Source organism: Neofelis nebulosa, chromosome 4, assembly GCF_028018385.1.
Source record: "Neofelis nebulosa isolate mNeoNeb1 chromosome 4, mNeoNeb1.pri, whole genome shotgun sequence".
NCBI classification, from domain to species: domain Eukaryota; kingdom Metazoa; phylum Chordata; class Mammalia; order Carnivora; family Felidae; genus Neofelis; species Neofelis nebulosa.
Window position 1 is genome coordinate 148,712,307 of NC_080785.1, and position 14,587 is coordinate 148,726,893.

General features: G+C 54.6%; 2 protein-coding genes across 3 annotated transcripts in view; both read left to right on the top strand.

Annotated features, from left to right (window-relative positions):
- STIMATE (STIM activating enhancer) overlaps positions 1-10,016 on the top strand; it is a 54,013-nt gene extending 43,997 nt beyond the window's left edge. For both annotated transcript variants that reach the window (XM_058726603.1, XM_058726604.1), the window contains 4 exons: positions 2,260-2,372; positions 3,410-3,487; positions 4,262-4,411; positions 6,281-10,016. In XM_058726603.1, coding sequence (XP_058582586.1) covers positions 2,260-2,372; positions 3,410-3,487; positions 4,262-4,411; positions 6,281-6,397 — 458 coding nt within the window. In that variant the 3' untranslated portion in view covers positions 6,398-10,016. The remainder of the gene's footprint in view (positions 1-2,259; positions 2,373-3,409; positions 3,488-4,261; positions 4,412-6,280) is intronic.
- A 1,388-nt stretch (positions 10,017-11,404) lies between these two features.
- Positions 11,405-13,381, top strand: MUSTN1 (musculoskeletal, embryonic nuclear protein 1). The gene is made up of 3 exons (XM_058726605.1): positions 11,405-11,672; positions 12,787-12,919; positions 13,082-13,381. The coding sequence occupies exons 1-3, from the start codon at positions 11,664-11,666 to the stop codon at positions 13,186-13,188; spliced, it is 249 nt and encodes an 82-aa protein (XP_058582588.1). The 5' UTR covers positions 11,405-11,663; the 3' UTR covers positions 13,189-13,381.
- Positions 13,382-14,587: the final 1,206 nt, after the last annotated feature.

A 14,587-nucleotide genomic window follows, 5' to 3' on the forward strand; every position in this document is an offset into this window, starting at 1 on the left:
CCTAATGGTCCCTTCCTGAAGCCTTGAGAGACAAACATGTTCTGTCCGTTTGTCCCCTATTCCTGCGATTTATCCTGAGGAACTTATTCAATAAAAAAACACCCATGGGGGCACCTGGGTGGCTCAGTCAGTTGAGCGTCCGACTTTGGCTCAGGTCATGATCTCACGGTCTGTGAGTTCGAGCCCCGCATCGGGCTCTGTGCTGGCAGCTCAGAGCCTGGAGCCTGCTTTCGATTCTGTGTCTCCCTCTCTATCTGCCCCTCCCCTGCTCATGCTCTGTCTCTCTCTCTCTGTCAGAAATAAATAAACATTAAAAAAAAAAATTAAAAAAAAAAAACAAAAAAACACCCATGTGTGAACCTGAGGCTGTCCATTGTGGTAAAAAGCAGGACACATCGAGAATGCCTGACGTTGTCTGTTTTTAAACAATGAGACAGTGGGGAACGTCTGAAAGGCTCTCAAATGAAACAAATCTGAAAAACAAACCGCACATGTACCCATTCCAGCTGGGGCTGCATGTGGTCCGGACACAGCAGAGGAAGGGATGTGTGGGAGCAGGTTTGCACAGGTTTTTTTTCATTTTTTTCCACCATGTTTTTTATTAAAGCGTGTAAATGAAACAAGCCGCAGCTGCAGCTAAGCTTTGAGGGGGCAACACGAGGGGAGGGAGGAAAACACGTCCCCCTTTGTCAGTCACCTCAAGCTGAAGGGCAGAGGGAGCAGACACACAGAGCAAGTGGGTTTTCTCTTGACATTAAGTGTGGCCCCTTGTTCTGTTGACTTTAAACACGGCAGTCCCCATTTAGAGATACTGACTGCTAGTGCTCTGTCTCCGATTTTAATGATTTTTAACAAATATTTTGATTGGTTGTTTCTGAGAACTTTTCTCAGTAAGGTCACATGGTTTACTGAGGGGATTACAGAACTCCATTAAAAGTCTGGCTAGGAGGGATTGTGCTTCTGAAGTGGTTTCTTGGCTCAGCTGCATCTAATCCCAAAAGTGAAAGTAGACAGAACGAGCTCAAAGGAAGGCCCTTTGGCTCTTCTGCATGCCTTCTGTACCCTTCTCCCGAGGCTTTCCAGAAAAGGGAATGGCCTGATGTTGTGTCCATTACAGCTGCGTGAAGGCATTCACTTGCTCTTCCACTGGCAGGCTCTGGCAGGGCTGGGGCCTGTGACAGGGATGGCTACGGAAACCATAGACTCCAACGAGAAGCTGGCGCCTTCTCTCTGGGTCACGTTCTCTTCTCACTGCCTATATTAGGGCCTTTGCCTCCCCTGAAAAGCTACCGTCTACCCTGCTCTTCTGGTCAGCGGTGGTCATACAAGTGCAGCAGAGCTCCCAGAGCTGGCCCCGGGGGACCCCACCCCACTCTCCCTGCATCTCCCACTTTGGGGAGGCATGTGTGGCTCCCCGGGAGGCCCATCCTGTGGGTTCTGCCTGTCCCTGAGGATACAGATCCTTCCCTGGGACTGGTCCTCCACCCTTCCTTCTAGTCCCTGTTGAAACATTCTGGAGGCCCTCCAGGGCCTGCGTGTACCCCAGCTTGGACTGTTGGGATTTCTCCATTTCTCAAACACGGTGACTGATGGGATCACAGATGGACCCTTGGCACAGCCCCAAGGCACAGCCCCTCACTGCTGCCCCCTTGCTGTGAGGGCTGCCCACTTTTCTTCTTTGTCCCCAGCCAAAGCTGTCTTGGGCTGCCCTGTGTAGACAGAATCAGAATCCCTCCAGTCCGAATTCTGCTTCAGGGCTGAGGGCGGCAGGGACAGCCGGGGAGGGTAGGTGGGGGTAGCAGATGAGCAAAGAGGTTATCTGCTGCCATCACAGTCACAAACATCAGCCAGCCCACAGATGGAGGAAAGGATGGGTGGCACCACAGTCACTGGAAAAATCAACAACGGATAATAATAGCAGTCTTGCTTCACACAGCTCTGCCAGTGGACAAAAAGAGCCAGCTCTCCGAGCCCCAGCAGGGAGCACTTACTAACTTTAGTTTTTTTAATTATATCTTAGAATCTCTTGAAAGAAACGCCACGCTGGTATCTCCAAATTAGGAATTCTCTGATTTTGTCTAAAACACTCACATTTGTCTACTTGCGCTGAAGTGATTCTTGGTGCTTTCAGGGCTCATTAAGTGGCTTTAGAGCTGGCATTCTGGTGTGAGCTGGGGGCGTGAGGGCTCACAGCGGTGGGTACGGGACAGAAGTGTGGTGTCCGGGCCCCACGTGACTGCACACCCACTGTCCCCACAGGAGACCCTCTGCAGTGTGGAGCCTGGGTTGGGCAGTGTGCTCTTTACATCGTGATCATGATTTTTGAGAAGTCTGTCGTCTTCATCGTCCTCCTCATACTTCAGTGGAAAAAGGTTTGCCTCTTGTCCCTTCTCTACCAGCTCCTTGGGACACCAAGCAAGGTGGTACTTTTTCCCCTACCTCCCACACATTCCCAACCTTATTAGAAAACCAAATTTGTTGTTTCTTTCTTTCTTGCCTGCATGAATGCAGCCTGGATTCCACGTGATAGGGCCACCTGTCGAGAGCAGGAGCTTGTTTTTCCACTTAGCCTCCATCTCTTTGGATCATGCAAACATCTGCTCTAGATTAAGCCTTGGGATACGTAATGGAAGTAAGAGTCCCTGCCCTCGGATTGCTTACCGGCTGATGCGGTCTTTAGACCTCATGACTGCAACCCTCAGGAGGGTGTTCTCTACATCTGCACATGTCCTCACGCACCCGTCTTTGCCAGTGGTTTAATTGAGCCCTTTGGTGGCACAGGAAGCTCCTGGTTGCATGTTGTTCCCAGGGTTCCCTTGACTTTGCCCTCTGGCCCCGGTGCCCATTTCCTCCATGTGGCCGCATGAAACCAGCCAAAGAGCCTTTGGAAACAAGTAGCTCAGAACTTGGCTTTCCTTTGGTTTTATTTGTATCTGCTTTTTATTTTTTAAGAAAATAAACCAAGGCTTTTCAGAGCTGTTGTCCTTCGGGAGGTGGTTGGGGTGCAGGACTTCTGTAAGAAAGCGGCCTGGCGCCTCATTGCTAGTGTCTGTAATGAGCATCCACTGACCTCGCTCCCTCTATCTCCCCAAAGCCTCCCCACCCTCCATGCCTCCTGGTGTGTGGTTGTAAGCCCACTACATTTCCTGAGTCCACAGCCCTGGGCAAGCTGTGAAAGCCCTAACTGCTCCAAGTGCTCTCCCTGGCCTGCCTTGTTAGCAGTCACACTTCGGGACGGCCTGTGCAGCCCTGGGCATGAGGTGCTCTACCCATCAGAGTTTGGGGGACTGTGGTCTAAGCTATGCCGCCCTGCTCAGGGCCTCATGGATTGACCCGTGCCGCCACCCCCACCCTCAGGTGCCTTCCCTGTGGTGTCTCCCTACCTCACGGAGTCTGCTTCTCTTTACAGGTGGCCCTGTTGAATCCCATTGAAAACCCAGACCTGAAACTGGCCATCGTCATGCTGATCGTCCCCTTCTTTGTCAATGTCAGTGCCATGTTGCATTTTCCTACCCCCACGTGCTCTCTGCCTTCCAGTGTCCCATTCACAGTTCAGAGTCTGACAGAGAAAGCCCCTTTTGGCCCCCACGTCCCTCTGTGTGAGCATTTGCCCTCTCCCCACCCCCACTCCAGACGTGAAGATGGCAGGATTGCTTTCTCAACAGGCACACCCCATGCTCCAGGCCCCCTGTGCAAGATGGAGGGTCCCGGGAACTGTCTTGCCCTCCCTGCCAGGGGACCTCCCACCAACGAGGCCCACCACATGCATGACAAGGATTTCTAGATCAGGATGCCGGGCTTCTATCCCTGTCGTTTACACAGAGCTCCAAGAAAAACTCACAAGCACACTGGCTAGACTTAGGAAACAGTGAGAAGAAATGCTACAGGCACCTGGGGCTGACAGACGTGGCCGACTATGCAGGCCAGCCGCTCAGCCCGTGGAAGGAGCCCCAACCAGGAGCCCAGAGACCTTGTTAGTGGCTAAGGCAAAGGCTCAAGGCAGGCTGTCCCCATCAGTCACCACCACTCGGGGTGAAGAGGGCCAGGGCTTTCTTACCAGTTCTCTGATAAGAAAGTAGAAACAAAGGAAGTGGAGAGTGGGTGTCTCTTTGAAAGCTTGTGAGAGCAGGGGGACTGGATGAGGGTTTTCTTCCCCTTGTCCTGGACGTAATCTGGAGCGGGTAGGAGGCATGCCGATGGGGTCTGCTCTGCTTTCACAAACGGCTTATCCCGGAGTAACGCTCAGGTTCCCTCCCCACAGGCTTTGATGTTCTGGGTAGTGGACAATTTCCTCATGAGAAAGGGGAGGACGAAAGCTAAACTAGAAGAAAGGGGAGCCAACCAGGACTCGAGGAATGGGAGTAAGGTCCGCTACCGAAGGGCTGCATCCCACGAGGAGTCGGAGTCTGAGGTAGGGCTGAGCCCCTGTGCTACCACCCGACCCAGGGAGGTCTCTGGTCTCTGTTTGCATCTGGTCCTCTCAGCACTAGCCAGGGGGAGGGAGAAGAGGCTGACAGCTCCATCTGGCAGGGACCCATCCCTGCAGCCCCTGGCCTTCCCAGGGCAGGAAGGTGGAGCACCCAGTGTGGTGAGGGCCCCGACAGTCCCTCCCCAATCCCTCCGCCAGTGGAGGAAGACAGGGAAGGGAGGGGCTGCCTTTCCCTGCCTTTCCTTCCAGGGAAGCTGGCACAGACTCTCCTGAGCCTGATCATTGACCTTTAAGCATTCAGGTGTTTGAATCCCTGCCCACCACTACAGAGCAGCAGAAGTGTTGGCTGAGCTCACTAGAAAAGTCTAAAACGTAGGGGTAGCCAGACCTTCCCAGGGCACCTCACCTTCCCATATTTTCAGGTTTCCTACATTCAAGGGTTTGGACTTGGAGGAGACTGGTGGTCATAACTAGGAGCATAGAGGCAAAGTTACACTCCCTGGGCAGCCTGCACTTCTGTGTGCTGCAGGGTGAGGCCAAGGCTGCCTCCTGAAAGGGCCTTGTCAGCCCCCAGGGTGGGGCTACAGAAATGGCTGAGGTGACATTTTCCCTGAGAGACCTTCAGACTGCATGAGGTGAACGTGTCTGAAGAGCTCTCTGTAAGACTGATCATTTTGAGATTGAGGTGTTAACAAAAGCCCTGTGAGGACCCTGGAACAGTTTGTTTAACTCTTGGGGGCATCCTGGAGGGAGTTTTGGAAGCTGGGTAGAAGAGCAAGACAGAGGGTAAGCCCATGTCTTCTCTAGGGGTGCCTAGGATCCGACCCGGGGCCTGTCGTGTTGTAAGAGCCTGGTGAACATTGGGTGAATGACAAACAGCACTACAGGCAGAAGCAATGACTCATGAGCAGTCGTGCTCATGTGGTATGGCATCTGGGCAATGTGAAATCCATCATGGCCAGAGCGGCCTGTGTTCCTCAGGGTAGGATGGGATGACAAGAAATGAGGTACAGGCAAAGGTCTCGGCGAGACAGGCAAGGTGCTTTGTGATTGGGGCACACATGTACAGGCAGTCGGGAGCCAGAGAGAAGGTTTAATCTGGGAGCCACCAAGGGAGTGGTCCAGGAAGAGGTGATGTCCCCATCCTACCCCCGGGAGAGCATGAGCTCATGGTCCCCTGTACAGCTGCAACTGTCCCTGTCCTTCTGTGATGCCCAGAGGTCTGCGGAGCCAGGCAAGTGGTGTGGCAGGTTGGCAGTGAGTGAGTTTGCCCTGGATGCCCTTGCTCCGTGGCCGAGTCATTCCAGGGATTCAGAAGAGTGAAGGGCTCCTTTTGTCTTCACAAGTTACAAAGTTGGCTTAAAGCAGCTGCTCTGAAACAGACCTGCCTCGTATGTGCTCCACAGATGTTTTCTTTTCCTCTTGAGAAAGGGGACTCTTTTGTTTGCTTTTGCTTTATTGAAGGCAACTCCAAAGACTTGTGATGCCCCTGGTCAAGATTGGGCTTTTTTGCCGGGATGACCTTAGGTTGTGTGTGGGTCCTTGCTGAGTTTGCTCTGACTGGGGTTCCGTTCCAGCCGGAGGTTGGATGGAGAAGTGGGGAGCACTCCAGAGAGGCGGGTATGTCAACTCGATGCTGGTTTCAGTAGCCCATGAATATCCTGAGAGTAAGTGAAGTCTGGGGTGGTCTTACTCTGTAAAGGGGCCTCCCCATCACCCTTTCCTCAAGAAACACGAGACCAGAGGCCTCCTACAGGGGTTGGCACCCTGGTGCTGGGGTGGAGGGAGGACAGAGGAAGAAGGCACCGCTCGTGGTGACACAGACCGTGCCTCCCCCGCCCCCCGCCTCAGATCCTGATCTCGGCCGATGACGAGATGGAGGAGTCTGACGTAGAGGAAGACCTGCGCAGACTGACCCCCCTGAAGCCCGTGAAGAAGAAGAAGCACCGCTTCGGGCTGCCCGTGTGACACACTCCTGCGCTGGGGTCAGGTTTGGGGGCCCAGCCGGGTCCTTCCTTCCCTCCTCCCTGCCCTTCCTCTTCTACCTCCGCCCCTCTTGCCGTCTCCGCCCGCTCCCAGACTACTGTGACTCGACAGAGGGAGGACGGGCCGGCGCCGAGGGGTTTGCGGCAGCCGGAGGCTCCCACTCAGTTGCACTACAAACACTGACCAAATATGCAAGTGAGGCGTTTTGTCTGTCTGTCGTTGTCCCAGACGGTGTTGTGAGGGACCCAGAAGCCCCGTCCTGTGTCTGGCTGGGTGGCATCGAGGAGGGAAACACACAGGCTGTGGTCAGAACCTTTCCGCAAGGCTCTGGGCGCGTGGACACATAACACGTTTGGGGCTAAAAGTCACTCATTGACCAAGTTGGAACCGCAATGCTTTCTTACTCGAAATGGCTTTGTAACTACTGATTTCTAAAGCCGGTTTTATGAGCTGTCACAGTGTTAATGTTTTTTGAGTATGTGTTTATTTCCTATGGGACTAATGGGCAAAACATAGATTTTTTAAGTCTTCCGTACGCTGTTGACTTTTATATTTTTAAGTTATATTTTCATACTATTGTATTTAAAAACTCTTTTTAATCCCCAAAGAAATGGGTTTGTTTGCCTTCCATGAGATGTGAACTGGTGGGAAGAAAAAGTCAAGAGTTTTGTTAATTTGGAATATTTGTAGGCAATCTGCGATAAGATGAGATAAATGGTCTCAGCAGGAAGGGAAATGAAGCCTTATCTGAAAGGAACAAACCCAGTGAGTCTGTGTAGGGCAGGCCTGACTGGGAGGCAACTGGTCTGAAGGTCGAGCTAGGGCCCTGGTGCATGTGGGACAGGAAGTGCTCTGTCCAGTGGCTTGGTTTTTCTGCTGGCAGGTAGAGGTTTTAGTTAAATGTGACCAAGAAAAGAGCCTAAGAGGTCTGTGTCCAGAGAAACTGAGACCTCGAGGCCAGCCCTGTGTGTTCCCTGTCTCTCTTCAGAGCCTCCAAATCTGTAGTTTAAAATTCAGTCTGGGCCTCCTTGCCTCCCACTGGTGCAGCCTTCAGAACCAGCTGCTGGACCAGCCCCAGGAACTTCCTCCCAGGCTGCCCTCTGCCTGTTGTCTTACTGTCATCCCCTTGTTTGCACAATAGTCTGAGGAACCCCTGCCTGCCCAGTGATCCTGTTTCTCACGTCCTTCAAAGATACAGGGCAGCTGGGGACGGGGCAGGTTGAGGTGCAAGAGCTTACCGTCTGCCTCCACAGGTAGGCGAGGTGCTTCTAAGCCCATGTGCCCTCCCTGGGGAGCGGCCCCACTCCTCAGCATGGCCACAGGCCCCCGTAGCTTTAGGAGTCTGCTGACCACAGTGGAATGAGTTGGCCTGGGCACTTGTCCTACTGTGGAAGCAGCACGGTGGAGCAGCCAGGGTTTTGTCACAGCCCAGAGGCAGCCACAGAAATTAAGGAATAGATAACTACACCACTAAGGTGGGAGCTGGAAGTGAGACAGGTGCAGAGAGGCCACCTGGTCCAGAACCTTCCTTTTAGACCTACATACAAAAGTGCTGCCCTTATGTAGATTGGGTCTGAATTGTAGCGTGGGAGCCAAACTGTTAAGCCCTGGGCCTGCCTCACCTTTCACATCCCACCCAGGGGCAGGGCAGGGGGAGTGGGCTTCTCAGCCCTTCTTCCCGTGGGAGTCTGGACCCAGAGGGCTGAGAGGAACTGGGACCTGTCACTGCCGTGAGCAGCAACTCTGCAAAAGTGGGCATCTGCCGCAGGAGGCAAGATTGCGTGCAAGACTAGAGGCTGTATCCGCTTCTGCCCTCATTTAGGCTGTTAACCCCCTCCCGTCCCTGGCCACGGTGAGGTGTCTGCCCTGGAGAATCGGTGCTGGGGAAGACCAGAACTGACGTTGTGCCTGCTGCACATCAGCCCCTCATGGCATTGCTGGCTCCCTGTACTTTTCCCTCCTGTTTCATTTTGTCTGAACAACCTGTGTCCATCGCTGTTTCCTGCACCTTACTGAGCTCAGAATCAGAGATGTGCTTTCAGCCTTGAGCTCCAGGCACAGCGAGTGGGAGAGACACAGTCCATGAAAGATGGAAAGTAGGGGTTATGTAAGCCTCGACAATCTGTTCTTCCGAAGGCCCTTCCCAGTGCCTGCTGGGCGGTGGGTTTGGGGGACAAAGTGGTGGAGAGTGAGTGGTGGTTTTTCCCTGTATCCTGATTTTCAATAAGGGCTTTAGTCTCTGAGCCACAGTCATAGAGCTGGCTGACTAGGGGATGAGTGTCTAATCATAGAGGGCCTTGTGGTGTGTGGGACTGGACAGTGTGGCCTTGCCTGTTTGGCCTTATCTTCCTGTGTGTGTGTGTGTGTGCATGGGTGTATAACACACACACACACACACACACACAGAGTTTGTATTCCCTGGAGTGTTTCCTGCAGTCACTGGGGGTTTTTCTGTGGTACACTGTCCCAGGAGAGACCAGATGCAGAGGACCATGGTCAGAACTTCCCCTGAGCTGTCCTCCCTCCGTCCCTGGGATGAGTCTCCTCTCCACCTGCCCCAAGGTGCCTTACGAGGTACAGCTCTTTACCCAGCCACATGGCAAGTGTCACTGTGCTTGAGAAACCATGAGACACCAACTGGACATTGTGTGCTATCCATCTGATCTGTCCAAGAGTGGACCTTGGCCAAGCCATGCATGATGAAAGCTTATAAGTCAAGGTCATGAACAAGTTTCTTGTAACTGATGGAAATAACCTGATGAGGTAAAACTGTCACATCTCAATGGAAGGAATCATTGTTGGCCTTATTTCCTTTTGTTGTCAGTGGCATGTGGACAGTGGCAAAGGGGGATGTTGGTGAGATCCTAGGCCGCAGTGGCTTCTTGGTCTGCTCAGAAGACCTTCGAGATAAGGGCCCATGGCCCATTAGTTAACCCACAGGCATGCTGGTGGCCTCCTGCCTCAAGCTTTAACTGGTGCCCCTTCCTGGCAACAGGGAGTCCTAGGCGAGTATTGTCCTATCATGCCTTTAAAGGGAAAAGATAAGGCTCAAATCCTAGGCAGTGTAGTCCTGTGGCCTGCAGCACAGAGGCCCCATCTGTCAGCTGCCCAGGAGCCCACTCTGGCCTCCAGACAACAACTCACTGGCCTTTTCACAGCCAGGCCAACATAGACAGCTCTAGGAACTTCTCATTGGCCAAAGCAGCCACCTTGTAGGGTGTAGGGTTGGCGTTGAGATGTTGCACACACTTCCAGCCAGGAGTGGAGAGCTCTCTGCTTTGCCCTGTGTGGCACTGGCAGCTCTGAAGGGCTTTGCTCTTGGTGAGGGACTTCTGGTCCAATGGCTGTCAGCTACTTGAGCTCCTGGCTAGGTGGGTGGGTTGGTTTCATTTGATTTCTCTTTTCATGATGTTTCTTAGAACTCAGACCAACGTGAGCAAACCGTGGCTTATTTCCACTGCCCTTCTGGTGGGGGTGTTTAATCAGTGATGACTCACAGAAACCCGTTTTTGAAATGAAAGGGAAGATGATGTACTTAACATTGTACAATGGTTTACAATAAAGTTTCACATCTTAATACATTTTTTAAAAAAAAAAACCATCACTTGTGGCTGTGGTTGTGTGTTCTTTGGAGTTGAAACAGCTTAATGGGGTCAAGAAGATTTCCCCAGTGAGTTAGAAGATTCTCCCCCAGGAAGCCAAGTGTGAATGAACCTACATCACCTCGTGACACACACCGGAGCCAGAATCTGCCAAGGGAACAAGCTAAAAGTACTCTTGCCTTTTCCACTTACCTGCTAAGGCGAATAAAAGCTGCTTTACCTCCTCCTGAGGAGCAAGCAGTACTGGGAGGTTGAGGGGTGAGGAGCAAGGCCACGGGGCTGGGAGGCAGGTGCCTCCCTGGGCAGAGCCAGCTGGGGTGGCAGGATTGGGGGCAATGCCAAAGCACCCTTCCCAGGCTGGGCCCACCCTTGGTGCCTTTCGGCCCCGTTTGCAGTCCTGGGTTCGTGCCCCTGAGCGCTGGTCTCAGATGGAGCCTGGCAGTCCTCTCATTGGCCTCCTGGGACTTGGAGGGGGAGATTGGAGGCATGACAGCAGCGGAGTGGTATTCGGGATAACCAAGTGTCAGTGCCTGGTGGGGTTCTGTCTGCCTGGAGCCTCCAAGGATAAAAATAATCCCCACCACACACTGACCAGGAGCTGGAATGTGGCCGACCTCCCACCCACATCCCCTCCCCACACCCATCTCAGGTGGAGAATTCTGCCTTGCGCCCCGAGGGTCTCCCCTTCAGGGATGGGCTATTAGGAGCTAGCAGAAAGCTAAATGGCCTTCAGGAGAGACCTTGGGCCTGTCCCTCTCTCCACAGCTCAGTGCCTGGAATGGGCTTGGATCTCGCCCACCTGCTTTCAGCAACCTAAATGTCAGGCCAGGCACCTTTGGGTGACCTCACCCAGTCAGAGGCTCTGTGCCCTTCCCTGCCTACACTCACCGGTGCCCTTACCACAAAGCAGGTTTTCTTCTGGTCCTTTCTGGGCACTTTACCTCCCGCCTTTTGTCCCTTTGCTACCCTTGCACTAGGAGCCAGGCAGAGGGCAAAAACACAGATGAAGCAGCTCCCCAAGCTTCTCACAGCCTCAGCTGCTCACCTGTGAACCATGGGGGGCTGTGCTCACTGTGAGCAAGTGCTCCCAAGTGTCACACACAGGAAGCTTCTGCTCTGCTGCCATGCAGGATGGAAAGTCTCTTTCCTCTGGAATCCATAGAAGGGTAAAAGAGAGGGAAAAATAAGCTCAGAGCGGTCCAGCCTAGCCCAGGGCCCTCTCTTCCCTCAGGGACACCCACCGCATTGGGATGGACTCTCCCAGGTGGACAGCTCAGGCTGCCACACACATTCCAGGACCCACGCTCATAAATCCTCATTGCGCACTGCCAGGCCTGGCACCTCCCGCCTGCATAAGAGCACCTGTTCTCGAGGGCCCCGGGTCTCCCCAGCTGTCCTTTTCCACCAGGGCTGTGGCCCCGGGGCAGCAGTGCTCAGCGAGCCCCTATCATCTCTAAGAATAAACTCTGAAGCTGCAGGCTGTGCGGACCTGAATCATCGGGAAGCCCATCGAGGAGGGGAGTGGCTTTCCGGGGCAGGCAAGTGGACTATATAAGCCCCAGAGGGCTGGCGCTGCCCCGATCTCTTCCACCGGCTTCTGCCTGCCAGAGGGGAGCCTTTGCAGCAGCTCTCGCACAACACCCACCATGTCCCAGGTAGGAGGGTCCGGCACAGGCCGGGTTGGTGCCGGGGGGGTGGGGATGGACAGCTGGACACTGTCACCTCTGACAGTTGTGTCCTGAGCTGAACTGCAGGCGTAACGAGAAGTTCTGTGAGCCCCTGGGAGGCCAGGGCTCAGGAGGGGCAGCACTGGGCCCCAGCTTGCCGGCAAACCCCCATTTATCTTGGGTTTGGTGGTGTTCTGTGGCTTGTCAGGAGGGTAGAGACAACATGTATGATACTTCAATTTGTGTCTGCCTTTGTGTGTGAAGAAGACCATAGGACTCGTTTGTAGCTGTGTGTGTGTGTGTGTGTGTGTGTGTGTGTGTGTGTGTATGCGCGTGCACGCCAGGCGGGATCTGTGGGTGCATAACTTCCCCCAGGCATCTCCCCAGCAGGATATATCTCGGTGCAGGGGGTGTACTGTGTTGCCACAGGATCCCAGCCCAGACTCAGGGACCAGGAATTCCCTGCACCTGTCCCCAGGGCTTAAGAAGGAATGAGGCCTCAGACTCCTGGGCGCCTGGGGTTGAATGGTAGGATAAGCACTGAGTCTGAATATCCCCAGTCTGGAGGGGGATGGACTTGTAGGTCAGTGCTAAGGCATGCTAAGTTGAGGTTCTCCTTGCTACCTGCTCCATGGGTGGGTGCTGACTTCGGACCGACTTCACGGGCATCTGATTCTTCCACCAGATTCCCACCGCAAAACGCACGAGGTAAATGCCAGCAGTTTGGGGGAGAGAGAGACAATCCCTGAGGGGCCCTTGCCACCCAATGAGCAGATCTTGGAATTTACCCAAGGAAACTCCACTCAAAACCAGCCCCTTTCCCCTTTGCCCTTCGTTCCCAGGCCTGAGCCTGGCCAGGCAGGCAGTGTCAGGCCACAGTAGCCAGGGTCCCCATGCTCCTGGTCTGTGGGGGAAGTAGAGAGAGACGTGGAGGTGGGGGTGGAGCACGGTTGGGAGAGCTTCCTGGAAGAGGAGTGCAGCCTTAAATTGGCTTGAGTTCAGTGACCAGAGAAGAGGGGTCTCAGGGCCAAGGCACTGAGGTAGGAAAGGGCTTTCACCCTTGAGGCCTCGGGTTGTAAGATGAGGTTCTGGGCTCTCCAAGGCTGGTGCTCAGGAGGCCCCCATCAAGAAGAAGCGCCCCCCCGTGAAGGAGGAAGATCTGAAGGGGGCCCGTGGGAACCTGGCCAAGAACCAGGAGATCAAGTCCAAGACCTACCAGGTCATGCGGGAGTGTGGTGAGTATCCTCCTGGGCAGTGGGGGTGGAGGGGGGAGGTGTCAGTGGGAGGGGGGGATGGGGAGAGGGGTCCCAGCATCCTTTCCTGAGTCCAGAGCTCCTGAGCAGGGGGGGGCGCTCCCCACAAATGCCCCTGCCCACACCTCCCCATCCTGCCCACAGAACTAGCTGGTTCCACCGCCCCGTCGGTGTTCAGCGGCACCCGGACCGGCACCGAGACCGTCTTTGAGAAGCCCAAAGCTGGACCTGCCAAGAGTGTCTTTGGCTAAGAAGTGCACACCATTCCTCTCGCCACTGCCAACTCCTAGATGCAGGAGCCTTTCCCAAAAACTTTTTTTATGCCAGAATACACCTTCTCACCTGCTGCCTCTGGGACTGCCGCCTATCCCTCAGAGCCCTGGTCCCTCAGCCCAGGGAGTCTGCACCGGCACCTGGGGAACAATAAAGAGGATGCCCAAGTGACTCCGGCATTTGGAGGGTGTTAGTTGGTCACCAGCCATAGCCGCTCAGTGTAGGGGAGGGGCAGGTGGGGTAGGGGGTGGGGCATGTTCTGTACCCTTTGTGGGCTTTTGGGAGGTCCCAGAGGATAAGGCAGGTGCCATTACGGCCACTGCCACATGCCAGAAAGTCTTGGACATGGTGAACTGGCGCTGAGCTGTGTGGCTTCAGACCAGTCTCTGCCTTTCTGAGTCTCAGTTTTCCCTCCCATCTGAAAAGGGACTAGAGCTGGAGCCTGTTGCATAAAACAGGCCACAGTAACACTGCTCAGAGTGAAGCAGGTGGGGGCCCGAGGCTCACCCCTCCCCCTGCCTCCCACAGAGGATGTTGAGATGCTTCCGAGGACACCAAGGCTCTGCAGGACCAGGTCACCTCAAAACCGCTTTCCTCTGGGGCCCTTATTTGTACCACCTCCTTGCCAGCTCACACCCCTTAAAGACAAAACCAGGTCGAGGCCCCTTTCTGGCCAGTGGTAGTCTGCTTACTGAGCTGCTCCTTTCTCAGACTCGGGGTGAGCCTCCCCCTCGCCATTCCCACCGCTCTGCCTGCATTGTGAGAACTCCAGGTCCTTGGCTCATGAGCGGTTCTTCCGTTCTCAGGCTTCAGTGTCCCCTGTGTGCGTGGAACTGTCAGATCCAGGGGACTGCAGAAGTCTGTCCCCCTGTGACGGCAAAGCCATAGGCAGTCCTGCCTGCTGCCTGCACGGAAGTCCGCCTGTCCCCTGGGCACGTGGGGGTGGCTGCTTAGAGCCTTCCCCACATTCTCAGCCAGCATGGCGTCCTTATATAGCTGTCTTCAGGCTGGGCCCGTGCTCTGTGCCCCGAGTGGCCCTTCTGTGGGGCAGGGCCTGGGCCTGCTCACCGTGCTCCTCAGGGGTGGGGGGGGGGTGCTCTTTGCTCAGATTGCTGACCGGGTGTGAAGCCCTGGATGATCCCAACCATATTCAGAGCCAAAGGGCAAGCAGTATAGATGTGCACAGAGATGCTTTCTGGAGGGGAACATTGACTTGCAGCCAGAGACACAGCTCCAGAGTCCTGGATGCTCCTGCCACTGATGGAGGGGACCTTGGGGGCCGGTCACTGCCTCAGAACCTTGTGTGGGCCCCCGAAATGGCTACTCCTCTCCCTCCCCACCCCCACTGACAAGTGTCACCAAGTCACCCTCCTTCCT